At 47.1% G+C, this 14,061-nt stretch overlaps 1 protein-coding gene across 1 annotated transcript in view; it reads right to left on the bottom strand.

Annotated features, from left to right (window-relative positions):
- PAPOLA (poly(A) polymerase alpha) overlaps positions 1–14,061 on the bottom strand; it is an 829,479-nt gene that overhangs the window by 136,980 nt on the left and 678,438 nt on the right. The window contains exon 21 of the mRNA XM_086937747.1: positions 13,094–13,153. Coding sequence (XP_086793873.1) covers positions 13,094–13,153 — 60 coding nt within the window. The remainder of the gene's footprint in view (positions 1–13,093; positions 13,154–14,061) is intronic.

Raw genomic sequence — 14,061 nt, 5'->3', positions numbered from 1 at the left:
CCCTCTTCAGCGCAGCTCTGCCTCGGAATCCCATCCTGTTCCCAGCGCGACACCTCCCTTCATTCCTTTCATGGTCCCAGGTCCTTTGATACAAACCCCCTTTTCCTGTGTGCCCGTTTGTCTTCCTCGTTCCCAGGCCGCCACCTGGCCCTGCGGATACTGTTTATTGCCCCCCCCCCCCTCCGTACGGTAGGAAGCTTCCCCCATTAAAGGACCCTCGAATTGATCAAAGCCCCCACCCTATGAGATCCGATCAACCCCACACATTCCGTGAATCGGCGGAATGTCCAGCTGCGCGATAATCATCACCTGTTGTGACCGGGGTGGGGACTTCAACTGTAAATGTCTGTGGGAACGGGCCTGAAGGGGAGATTCCGAGGATGTCCTTTCATACTTCAAAGCATTGCAAGAATGTGTTACATGCAATAAAGATCATAAACTTGTGTATAAGAGGCCAAGCCTCAGAGATGCGGCTAGAGCACCTCGTGACGATACTTGCTGTCAGAACTGATGTGTTCTCCTCCGGAGAGAATAAACCCTTGTTTCCTGCCTTCCAGTCTCCAGCGCCTGCCTCTTCATTGATTAATATTTTGTGGGTTAAAGAGGCGACACCGCCGGGCAATACTTAAGGATCTTTGTTTATTGGTTGCTTCCCACCTTTTTACACAGCGCATGCGCTGCAACTATAGACGAGACCTAAAAATGAAGATCCTCACAGTTAGAGATTTGAAGATCTTTAATACTGCATCTGTAGTCCTTTTTATGGATAATGGCAAGGCCGCCGCCTACTCTGTGAGGTCTGTTAATCCCCATAAGGGTAAAGTTGGCAGGTAGGGCAGAAATTATGTCTGGTGAGGAGCCCCCATGAAGCCATGTTTCAGTTATAAAATAATGTCAGGGTCCCTATCACAAATAAAGTTAAATAAGTGTAACTGATTTTTTGGAAGGGAGTGACAATTAATGTTAAAACACTTAAGGTGTTTGAAGGGGGGGGGGAGGGGGGGAGTGAATTATGTTTTTCGCTAGGAGCTGGGGAGCCGCTACCTGATCAAGGCAGGCTGGAGGCACCTGCGGATGATCAAGCTGCCATTGAAGGTGACCACAAACACACAGCACTGGGTAGTCCTCGGGGGAAGATATCTGACACTGTGCTTTAGCAATGAGCCTTAAGTTGTCGAGGGCCAGTGAAGAGTAAGCTAAGGGGCCTGTGAAGGAAAGATCAGGGTTTCTGGCCCCTGGCCCAGGTTGTATGCCCGTCCGGAAATGACAGCCCAGAATTGGAGGAGCGTGCCTTCAGCTCTCCGCACAATCGGCACTCACGCCGCGGCAGACCAGAGCTGGAGGCAGGAAGAGTAACCGGTAAGAAAATTAAATAATGGTTAAAACAGCACGCACGCAGATAGGCAGGATAAGATCATTAAACATGCTTAAGCCTGTAGAGCATAATCTTGGCAGTAGCAAGATTGGCAAGAATGTAGATAAGGCGAGGCGAGAGCAGACTCAGCCACTGTCCGCTGCGCGTTTGCCCGAGCATGGGTTACGTAGGCTAAAGAAAAAACAACTGAAGCACTACCTGCCCGTATGAAAATGGAAGAGCGTGCCTTCACCTCGCCGCACAATCAGCACGAACACCGTGGCGGACCGGAGCTGGAGGCAGGAAGAGTAGCAGGTAAGAAAGTTAAATAATGGTTAAAACAGCACCCGCGCAAAAATGCAGGATAAGGTCATTAAAAATGCATAAACAATTTAAAAGTTAAAGCCTGTAAAGCGTAATCTAGGCAGCAGCAAGATTGACAAGAATCTAGATAAGGTGAGGCGAAGCGGACTGTGCCTCTGCATGAAGGTACAGTTCTGCAAGAGGTCCAGCTCAAGCCAGAAGCAACTGCATCAAATGACCTGCCCCAAGATGAGGGGGTATGGCTTTAGGATATAAAGTTGCACACACATTTTCATTATAACCAGTTGTACTTATTTTCCATACGATTATTTGTCTAAGCTGGTTCGTAATAATGAGTCTCAAAAATACAGATTTCAATGCATTTCTCAATGTATTTTTTGTGTTACAATTTTGTACTATTTATAGCAACTTTTATTCACTGATAATTACAAAATATGTATTTATTTTATTTTTATTTATTTGCAAAGTTTTATATAGCGCTGGCTAGACCCGGAGGTATCAGAGCGCTTTACATGAGGATCAGAGCATTACAGGTTACATAGTTACAAGATTTCAAGTTAGGACATAGGAGAAAATAAAAACACGAGATGCGGGGGAGGGAAGGAAACACAATGGGGCGACGAGGAAAACAATGTCAGATGTCCGGCTGGGTAGGTGTCGGCCGAGGGGGTGAACCAGAGCCAAAAACTCCTCTATAGCTGCATAGGCTTGCTCCACAGGGCATCGGCCAAGATTGCACGGGCTCCGAGTAAGTACAAACAGTTATGGTATCCGCCCAGGGAGCATCGTCAAAGTTCTATCGACAAGCACCGGTTCTGGTGTTACTGGGAAGCGCCGTCCGCTAGGTTGTCCAGTTGTCCCCCAGGGCGAAAGTGGTAAGAGGAGAGGTGGAAGGGACAGATTCCAAGGTCAGCAGATTGTAGGACAACCCATCGTTTTTTTTAGGTTTTGGTGACAAGAAGAACAAGTTACTTACCTTCGGTAACGCTTTTTCTGGTAGATACAATATCTGCCTGTGGATTCCTCACCTTGTGAAAATCCCCCTTGCGTCAGCAACATTCGGAAATTCTTTTTGTAGCTTCGCGCCGACGTGGACGCGGACGTCACAGAGACACGGCTCCGCGCGCGACTCCGCTGACGTCACCGACGCCTACAATAGGCCCACGCCGGCGTGATGACATCAGTTCCGCCCTTTTTTCCGAGCCTTCGAGGCACACGGACGGACCGATGACAGTAGTAATGTACACAATATACACAGTATAGAAATAAAAGTAACACACACAGTGTGAAGCAAATGCAAATAAACATATTACAATAAAACAATCCATTAGAGATACTCTGGCAAAGAAGAGTGGACAACGGGGAGGCGGGTGGGTCAGTGAGGAATCCACAGGCAGATATTGTATCTACCAGAAAAAGCGTTACCGAAGGTAAGTAACTTGTTCTTCTGATAGATACATCTGCCGTGTGGATTCCTCACCTTGTGAATAGAGTCCCACAGCAGTCCCCACTCCCGGAGGAGGGTGTCCACTCTTCTAGACCAGGAAATCCTGAAGGACAGAGCGCGCAAAATGACCGTCCCTCCTCACTTCGGTATCCAAGCAATAGTGCTTCGCGAAAGTGTGGAGGGAAGACCAAGTTGCGGCCCTACAAATATCCTCCACAGGCACGCCTCTAGCCAATGCAGAGGTCGAAGACTTAGCTCTAGTTGAATGAGCCCTTATGCCCTCTGGAGGTTCCTTACCGGCCAAAGAGTAGCAGATCTTAATGCAGAGGACGATCCATCTCGACAAAGTCCTCTTATGGACCGCTCTTCCCTTCTTGCAGCCAGCAAAGCCAATAAAGAGCTGGTCATCCATGCGACAGTCTCTAGTTCTGTCCAAATAAAAAGACACCGCCCTCTTGGGGTCAAGACGGTGTAATCTCTCCTCCTCCTTGGAAGGGTGTGGGGGAGGATAAAAGGTAGGAAGGGTAACGGATTGACCATGGTGGAAAGAAGTCACCACCTTTGGCAGAAAAGCAGCCCTGGTCCTAAGAACCATTCAATCAGCATGAATGGACAGGAATGGGGGCTTGGAACTAAGAGCTTGAAGCTCACTAACCCTCCTTGCCGAGGTTATTGCAACGAGGAAAACAGTTTTGAAAGTCAGGAGCCTCATGGGACATTTGTGAAGAGGCTCAAAAGGAGCACCCATTAAAAATGTCAGAACTAGATTCAAATCCCACTGAGGCACAATAAAAGGGATAGGAGGGAACCTATTAGTGAGGCCCTTCAAAAACCTCAAAACTATAGGAGATTTAAACAGAGAAGGCTGGTCAGGCAAACAGATAAACGCCGACAGCGCTGACAAATAACCCTTCACCGTGGCAACAGCCAGACCCTGCTGTGCTAGGGAAAGGGCAAACTGGAGAACATCAGATAAATGGGCCCTCAAGGGGTCTATAGACTTCTCCCTGCACCAAACAACAAACTTAGACCACCTATAAGAATAGATGGACTTAGTGGAGTCACGCCTGGCAGACAAAATGACATCCACCACATCGTGAGGGAGAGAAAAAGAAATCAGGTTGCCCCGTTCAATCTCCAACATGGAACTACCAGATGGAAGCATTCGGACTTTTCAAATTGTAAGACCAAGAATGTCGTTTACCTGGTCCAGTGCCCCTGTGATCTGATTTATATCGGTAAAACCACACAACAAGTGAACACACGCATTTGCCAACATCGATCCAGGATCAAGAACAAAATCATGACCGCCCCCATGGTGGAGCACTTTATAAATGCAAGCCATGATGTCAATCACCTTAAATGGACAGTGTTGTATACACTACGCCCGGCACAAAGTAATGTGGATATCGATAGGTCGCTCTTAAAAACAGAAGCTTATCTGATATTGAAATTTAATAGCGTGCAGAGGGGCCTTAATACTTTATCTGAAGTTGCTAGACTCTAATTCAATGGTGTCTTGTTGTTCTGGATGACCGACTTGGTCGCGTCTCAGTACGTTTTTAATGCAATACGGATTTTTCCCTAATTAATAATTGACAATCACACAAACTACAAATCCCACAATGCAAAGCGGCACCCCAATGATTCATTACCATAGCAACTGCAGCAGCATCCATCTTGGGAAACCAAACAGTATGCTATGAGCCGCCACTGAACCACTTCGAGGTAAGCAATGCTCCTGCAGGCAAAGCGCCGCGTTCCAGCGCGCTCGCTAGAACTGACTCTGGCTGTTGACTAACAACAACTTCGTTCTTCCCCAGCGGAGTTGGAGCACGCCAATTAAACGTTAAAAAGGTGACTGCGCCCTTCAGAAAATAGGATCCCATTTTGGACCAAAGCAGCGGCAAACGCTAAAGGTACCACTCACCGCTAGCCGGTCTAGAATTGTTTTAAGTCCCAGTTTGTAACTCATCCAGTACCAATACACAAACCCTTTTTTGCACACAGCGCTACTGCCCTCTCACAGGCAGCGAACACGCTGCGGAGCCCTCATCCCGCATCAAGCAGCCGTTTTGATCGACTTCAAACCCAACAACGGTATGCTCAGTGGAGATTTGTTTTTAAGTGTAACAATCAAATGTACAACTCGTGCTAAAATGTACGCCCATTTTAATTGTAGGCGCCTCAATTTTGGACCCAATCTAGAGTCTGCACTCGCAATCCCAGGCTGGAATCAGCTTCCTCTTAAAAGCGGTAGGTCAATGCTGATTGTCACAGCATAAGGAGAGTTGTCCTTACGTCAAACCATGACACTGAAACCTCTTCCCCCTTTGTTTAAATTCACAGATAGATATACTATGCCCTGATGAGAATCCCGACAGTTAATTTCAGGATTCGAAACGCGTCGGCGAATTAGAAAAGGACAATTCAAACTTAAGCCATTGCTGATGATAATATAGAGTTTCGAATTCACTCGTGTTCCTTTTTTCTAATTTTTTCTAACCTCTTCTTCATTTGCTATGCTTTTGCTTTAACCAAACTTTGCACTGATATAAATGTTATGTGTTGCACTATGTACCTTGTCACATATGTTCAATGTTTCTATCTGTTGACCGCATTCAGGTCTACGTTTAAGTTTGACAATGTGTTGCAATGATTGATTCAAACTTTGTGTAAAAATTGTTGTGTTATACAGGTCTTTTCTGCTAATCATATGTTGGTTGCGACAAATATTTGACAAACTATAAAAGTTATTGGTAAAAATAAAAATACCGTGTTGAACACGACAAATAGCGTCTTCACACGCCCTGATTTTTGGCTTTCATTGAATAGTGAGAGGCACACTTGTTTGTTTCCTAATTTCAGGCCCAGCCTCCTCACTTGTCCCCTAAGGGCCAAGCTCCCCTTGTCCTACCGTTCAATCTCCAGGCATGAAGGTGTAAGGTCTGGAGGTGGGGGTGTAGAACCTGCCCCCCCATCTGAGAGAGGAGATCTGCCCTGAAAGGGAGACGGAGCGGCGGGTGAGAGGAGAGGTGGAGAAGGTCTGAGTACCACACCCTTCTTGGCCAATCCGGGGCAATCAATATGACTTGGGCCCGGTCTTGGCGAATTTTCCTCAGAACCCGAGGAATCAAGGGTATGGGAGGAAACGCGTAAAGGAGTTGCGAGCCCCAACTCAACTGAAACGCATCCCCCAAGGCTCCCTGCATCGGAAACTGGAGACTGCAGAATGACAGGCAGTGAGCATTCTCGTGAGTGGCGAACAGATCCACCCGAGGAGTCCCCCACATCCGAAAGATGTCGTGAACTACCTCTGGATGGAGCCTCAACTCGTGATCGGCAGAGAACTGCCGACTGAGACTGTCTGCACGAACGTTCTGAACCCCGGCCAGATGATTTGCCATCAGACAAATCTGATGGTCCTGAACCCAGGACCAGAGACGCAGAGCCTCTCTGCAGAGACACTGCGACCCTACTCCTCCCTGTTTGTTGATGTACCACATCGCGGTCGTGTTGTCCGTCAGGACTTGGACCGACTGACCGCGAAGGGAAGGGAGGAAGGCCTTGAGCGCCAGACGTATTGCGCGCAATTCCAGAAGGTTGATGTGAAGCAACCTTTCCTCTGGAGACCAAAGACCTTTGACCTCCAGGTCCCCTAGATGAGCACCCCACCCTAGGGTGGACGCGTCCGATATTACTGTGGCAACCGAAGGAGGAATCTGAAAAGGCTTTCCTTGAGACAGATTGCCTTCCACACTCCACCAAGACAGATCCGCTGCAGTTTCTCTGGAGATCTTCACTGACTCCCTGAGATCTCCGTTGTGCTGATACCACTGCCTGCGGAGGCACCACTGGAGCGCCCTCATGTGCCAGCGTGCATGGTTGACCAACAGGATGCATGAAGCCATCAGACCGAGCAGGCGAAGAACCTTCAGGACTGGAACAACCGCTCCAGGGAAAAACAAAGGAATCATCTCCTGAATGTCGCGAATCCTTTGAGGGGGAGGGAATGCGCGACATACAGTAGTGTCCAGTACCGCACCTATGAACAGGTTGCGCTGGGAGGGCACCAGGTGAGATTTGGGTACATTTATCGAAAAACCCAACCTGTGCAACAACTGAGTTGTCTCCTGCAGATGATGGAGCACCTTCTCCGGCGACTCCGCTTTGATCAGCCAGTCGTCTAGATAAGGAAACACATGTATCCCCGATCTCCTGAGATGAGCTGCCACCACCGCCATCACCTTGGTGAAGACTCGAGGCGCAGTAGTAAGACCAAACGGAAGAACCACAAACTGGTAGTGTTGTGACCCCACCGTAAAACGGAGATACTTTCTGTGCGACTTCAGGATGGGAATATGAAAATACGCATCCTGCAAGTCGATTGACACCATCCAGTCTTCTTCCAGCAGCGCTTGAAGAACCTGTGCAAGAGTGAGCATCTTGAACTTTTCCTGTTTCAGGTAAAGGTTCAAAATCCTGAGATCCAGGATAGGCCGAAGCCTGCCATCTTTCTTGGGGATCAGGAAATACCGGGAGTAGTACCCCTGACCCCTTTCCTGCTCTGGAACCACCTCTATCGCACCTTTTTTGAAAAGAGCCAGGACTTCTTCCTGCAGGCGAAGCAGGTGGTCCTCCGAACAATAACCCTGGCAAGGAGGGTAATTGGGAGGGAATTCCCGGAAAGGAAGTGCATACCCATTCCCTACAAGATTGAGAACCCAAAGATCCGATGTAATTAATTCCCAATCTTGTAGGAAATGAGTATGCCGACCCCCCACTGGGCCCACATGATCCGGAATGGCGGATCTAGGGCTGCTTTGCTGCATTGGCTGGGGGTTGGGAAGGAGAGGAGGAGGAGGAGGAGGAGGAGGAGGAGGATTGACGACCTCTAGGGCGGGATATCTTTGTCTGCCCCTGTACGACTTGTACAGCGTATTTTGTTGCTGCTGAGGCTGCTGCTGGGAAGGTCTGTACGAGCGAAAGGAAGATCTTCCAAACCCCCTGAAGCGTTTACCAGTAGTTCCTCTGGACTGAAGACCCAAGGACTTTGCAGTAGCCCTACTGTCCTTAAAACGTTCCAAGGCAGCATCAGCCTTCTTGCCAAACAATCCTGAGCCATCAAAAGGCAAGTCCAACAAAGCAGACTGGACGTCCGCAGAGAACTCTGATGACTTAAGCCAGGCGGCCCTCCTGGTGGCCACAGATGAACCCATGACCCTTGCCACCGAATCAGCAGTGTCCAGGCCACTCTGAATCACCTGTCTCGCAGCTGCTTGAGTGTCTGAAATCACCTCCTGAAAATCCTTCCGGTCATCTTCAGGAATTTTCGGAACTAGCTGCTTGACAGAATCCATCAAGGCATGGATATACCTCCCCATCAGGCACGTTGCATTGGTTGACTTTAAAGCCATACTGGCTGATGAGAAGACCTTCCTGGCACCCTGATCTTGCTTCCTGAACTCCTTGTCCCCAGGAACCTGCAGGAAAGCTCCAGCAGACTTCTTAGAGCAAGCAGCCTGCACCACCAAACTCTCAGGCAAGGGATGAATAGATAAAAACGCAGGGTCCCCAGGTGCCACTCTGTACCTCCTTGCAACTGTTCTTGAAACTGCAGGAGCAGACAAAGGCTTCTTCCAAACCTCATAGATGGGCTCAGTCAAGGCCTCGTTGAAAGGTAACACAGGCTCAACTACTGACGAGGGAGAATGAAGAACCTCAGTCAAGATGTTAGGCTTATAGTCAGCAGTAGGAAGAGTAATGTTCAAAAGGCTCGCTGCTTTTTTAATAACAGTGTGATAAGGCACCACATCCTTTGATGGCACATTAGAAACTGAAGCCAACTCCCATTCAGGTGAAAGTTCAAGCCCACTGGCCTTACACAAATCCTCAAAAGGATCCTCAGAATCCCGTAACTCTCCTTCCTCAGTATCTGAATACTGATACCTATCTTCTTCCAGGAGTCTCTGAGCCCTTCTCCGAGACCTTTCCTTCGCAACCGAAGCCAACGGGTTCGGAATCGACTCCGACGGCGCCGGAGCCAGCGTCGAACCCGACGTCGGACGTGGCTTCTCAGCTCGAGGTCGGACAGAATCTTGCCTCGGAGTCGTAGGCATCGGCGTCGATGTGACTGGCGTCGACGGAGTCGGCGTCGAGCGCTTCGGCGTCAACGACACCAGAGGTGTCGGAAAATGCCAATGCGGTGGTATAGCCGGCATAAAAGGCATGAAGGCGCCGGGGCGTAAGCTTGGGGAACACCCAAGTTGAATGCCATAGGACCCGTGGGACCAACAGATGCACCAGACGGGAACATTGCCCTAGAGTAGACACCAAACATGGCGTTCAGAAACTGAGATGGATCCTGACCTGGAGCTGGAAACTCAGGATAAGAATCTCTTGGTCGTTCCTGAGGAGGCGGAGTCGAGACGACGTCTACCTCTTCAACGAGTCCTGGAACCGGGGTCGACGAACCCGCAGGCACCGGAACCTCAACTTCACCAGCCCCCTGCTCCTCACCTTCATCCTTCTGACCAGAAGGATTGGATGGAACTGGAGAATGGACCTGCTCCTGTGACTTGAGCGAACCTGGTTGTGAAGCCTCACCAACAGAGACATGCTCCGACTCCGAAACCACCACCTCTTTACTCAGGAGCTTAACCTGGGACTTCGGTCTCGAACCAGAGTCTTTTCCGGAGCGATGACGTGACTCGTGGCTCCTCTTCTTGTGCTTCTTCCTCGAAGACTTCGAAGCGTGAGCTGAAGACGACTCCGAGCGTGACCTCGATCGAGACCTCGACCTCGAACGACGAGTTCGAGACTTCGAAGATTTCTTTTCCTTCTTACTCTTAAGCTTAGCCACAAGGAGTTTCGCCTCTCTCTCTCTCAGCGCCTTCGAAGTCATCTTCTTGCAGCATGCACAGTCCTCGACGTCATGGTCGGAGCTTAAACACCAGACACAGCAGTCATGTGGATCGGTGATGGACATAGTCTTGCCACCAGTCTTCTTCGACGACATCTCGAAGAATAAGAAGTTATACAGAATAACAGGTAAATAGCAACAAAGTTACTGAAAAGCTACAGCACGATCCCTGAAAACCGTTAGCGCCGACGACGCGGAAAAAAGGGAACGGATGTCATCACGCTGGCGTGGGCCTATTGTAGGCGTCGGACGTCAGCGGAGTCGCGAGCGGAGCCGTGTCTCTGTGACGTCCACGTCCACGCGAAGCTACAAAAAGAATTTCCGCATGTTGCTGACGCAAGGGGGATATTTACAAGGTGAGGAATCCACACGGCAGATGTATCCATCAGAAAGTCTGACATGTCTATGTGGGAGTGTGTGACTCTTCCTCTAGGGGCAAGCGGTATTAGTGCAGCCCTGTGAAGCTTCCACTAGTGTGAATAATGCAGGCTTACTGACACTATCTCTTGGGGCAAGTGGCATAACTGCAGCCTTTTGAAACTCCCTCTAGGGAGGAATGGCAAGAAACAAGTGGTTAAAATGTCAATCACAAGGATGCGGGGTGTGGCTTCAACCCAAAAATCAGCATATACACTCTAGCTACTCTAATCACTTATGCAAATTTTCAGTAAGATAAAAAAATATAACAAAGCTGGTTTATAGTGAGGAATGAAGATTGTAAATTACTATAAATGTCTTCGGAGTTATGAAAATAGTTGATTTAACAAGGGATTTTCAGTCATTGGAAAGCGCAAGTGTTTAACAATTTCAACTTTTGGGGAACTATTTTTTAGTTGGACATGTACAAATGCAAGGGCAAAATGCAGACAATGTGAAAGCATCTAATGGCTGAAGTGGACTAGTCTGTTGATCTACACCTTTTTCTGGTGTGGGAGGGAGTATACTTTGAGTGACATGTCAACAGACTAATGATTAAAGAGTGTTGATTGGGAGCCCCTATATATGTATGTAAAACATACATACAAAAACACGAGGCTGGCACTAAAGCTAAAGTGGTCTTTAGGCCAGATCTAACTCTGTTCTAAAGGACTGAATCGCTCAGGACCCTCGCCTACAAAAGCATGTCACTAAGCGTAATCCCTTAATGAATCAATAAATGATAGCTTAGGATGCATGTTCACAATCAAGTAATACAATGTAAGGCTCAGTGCTTTAAGGCATTTATGAAAACATTTTGGCAGGCACATTAATAGTAGCACTCTGGCACGTTAGTGCTGTATAAGCAAAAACAGAATCCAGATTTGATATCCATAATTGCCTTACGTTTTACATAGTTCAACTTGAAACAGGTGGTTTTAGTTACAAACATGGGTGTATATATATGTGTGTGTCTGATTGTGAATTATACTAGCAGCATTAGAACCAATGTAGTTCTAGTTAGGCCAATTAAAGTCACTGTAGTTATGGTTAGGTCAGAGTTTCCATAAGAAAGGTATTTTTCATTTTCTTAATGAGGGGGTCAAACAAAAAGTCCAGTCTTAGGGACTCTTTGCGCAGCTATAGGAAAGCTGCTTCCCTAGCATTAACTTGCTGAAAAGAAGTGGTATCTTCTGGAGGGGAGGCATGAGCAGGATATAGATCCGCATCGCAGGGGGTAATGGGTTCAGCGTCATATGCATCCCAGGGGTCAAGACCCGCTAACGATTCTTGCAACCCCCATCGTCTGTACCTGGTGACCCTGGAGGCGAAGCATCAAGTTGTCAGGTGCTGCAGATGTAGGAGGAATGGGGGTGGGGGTGATGGTGGTGGAGGAGGAGGAAATGGATGTCTAGGACTGGTGGATATATCTTTCATCTTCCTTTTTTGAGGAACAAGACGGTCTAGTGCCTCTTGGCAGACAGCTTTCTTTTTGGTGGCGAAGAAGCACGTTTCTGCCCCGTACCTTCCTGGATTACATTTTTTCCTTTGGCGAATGTCCATTTTTTCCCGAATGGGCTTGCCTACAGACATAGAATCAGATGAAGGTTTAGAGGCTGTCGGCTAAGCAATTTACAGGACCAAGGCTTTGGTTGTGGAAGAGTGCTTTTTGCTCAGCATGAGGTAGTTGTGGTCTGTTGCTGGCTCGATCCTGAAGGTCGTTCTCGGTCTGAAGTCGTCGATGCTGTGGATCCTACCAGAGACCGGCAGACTCTACTGGCCATCTGGTTTATTGATTCCTGCAAAAAAGTAACTCGAGAACTACTTGTGCTCAAGTGGGGGATGGCTGCATACAGCACGTGGGAGCATGTCTTCGCTGCATCCAGGCTTTGCATCCAGGCTTTGCAGCCTGTTCTCCACAGCACATAGCCAAAGACAATGCACATTGCGGCTGGCACCACCGAAAGAATAGGGTTCAGGACCTGGCGGCAGGCCAGAAACTGAGACCAACCCAGCTGTGCATGGCTGCGATTGGACCCCCAGAGAGAGTTGGTTGCAGTGACTGGTTGAAGGCAAAGACTTGCAGCCAACCCTGCTGCACACTACCAAAGTCAGGGTGGTGTGGGTGTTTGAAGCTTGCAGAGCATTGGATGGAGGGACTGACTGGCAGCCAGGGCACGACCACTGTGCAGTGGGTTGCATGGCTGTTGTGTGCATTATAGATTGTACTCCTAACCGTTACTTGCACATTTCTGTGGGTAAATGAACCTTAACTGTTTTTAGGTGAATTTCTTAGAATGTTTTGAAAGTACGCTGAGGTGTTATAACCAATGCTAACTAACTTCACTTCATCCTTTGGTTTTTTAAGTGCATGTGTGCTGACAGACGCCCAGCTTATATAATAAAATTGCGAAAGTTCATGTAGGACAAAACAGGAACATCTTTCAAAACCCCACCATGACTTTTCATGACAATACCATTTTGACGAAAATCAGACAAGCCAGAAACTACAAAATCAGTAATGACAAAGCAGTAGGATAAAAACCTTGGGCATACATCAAATTCATTTACAAAGGTTTATTAATGATTTTTATTACTACATTTAATTCTGGATTTGCGATTACCATACCTGAGAAACTGGTATGAGCGCTGTTGGAGAATGAGATTCCTCTGCCTCTTTGTCAAATTCCTTGAGATACAAAAGTATAAGAGTTATAGCTTAAAATGCATTATCTTTAATACAATATATTTTGCCTCAAAGGTAATCCCAAAATCAATATTTTCCAATGACCTTTGTGGGGGTGCTACAGTTGTGCGTATATCGCCACCTATATTCTACACCATATTTTCTCAAATTGTACAATCTTAGAAATTTGAAGCATTATTTTCTGTTCCTAGATAAAAAGAACTTCTACGTTAGACTGTTAGAAACAAACATATTACGAAAAGAAACTGAAACAGAAATGAAGATTTACATGCACCACTAGAAGAAATGTGATCTATTCTGGTACTCTTAGATTTTAATATTCACAAATACTACAAAATAAAACCAAAGCATAGAGTAGCAGAATGTGAATCAAACAACATATCTTTATGATGGTCTTAAACTGGTTCTCTTTGCTGTCACTTGATGGTCACATTAACATTTAAATATCGCGTTGAAAGCCAAAGGACACAATAGTAATACTGTTGTTCATTAACAAAGACCATGTCTTCTGGTATGGAAAGGTTACGTCTAGATCATTCATTTGAAAAGCTCTCACTGGTCTGTAAAGATGTCTTGCTTATAAAACTACACTGTCATAAGCTCCCGTTGCCCCATAAATGAGGTTTCAATGACATCTGCCGACTTTAAAAAACCAATAACATGGTAAACTCTTGTGTTCCACCAAGACATTAGTGAGTCAAAGTAAGATTGGCAAAGCCAATAGGTCTAGTATTTCTTAAAGTCTATTTTGACATTGCTTGCCTGTTTACTAGTTGGACAGCTCAGACAAAAAAATCTGAAAAATGGATGCTACAAAGTTGCTATCTTTCCTTTGGACTCTATTTTAGAAGCAAGATCAAAAGGCACAGTGATGCCACTGCGCCTTCTTC

This window comes from Lissotriton vulgaris, chromosome 9 (assembly GCF_964263255.1).
Source record: "Lissotriton vulgaris chromosome 9, aLisVul1.2, whole genome shotgun sequence".
Taxonomy (NCBI): Eukaryota; Metazoa; Chordata; class Amphibia; order Caudata; family Salamandridae; genus Lissotriton; species Lissotriton vulgaris.
This window is presented reverse-complemented; position numbering and strand designations above follow the sequence as displayed.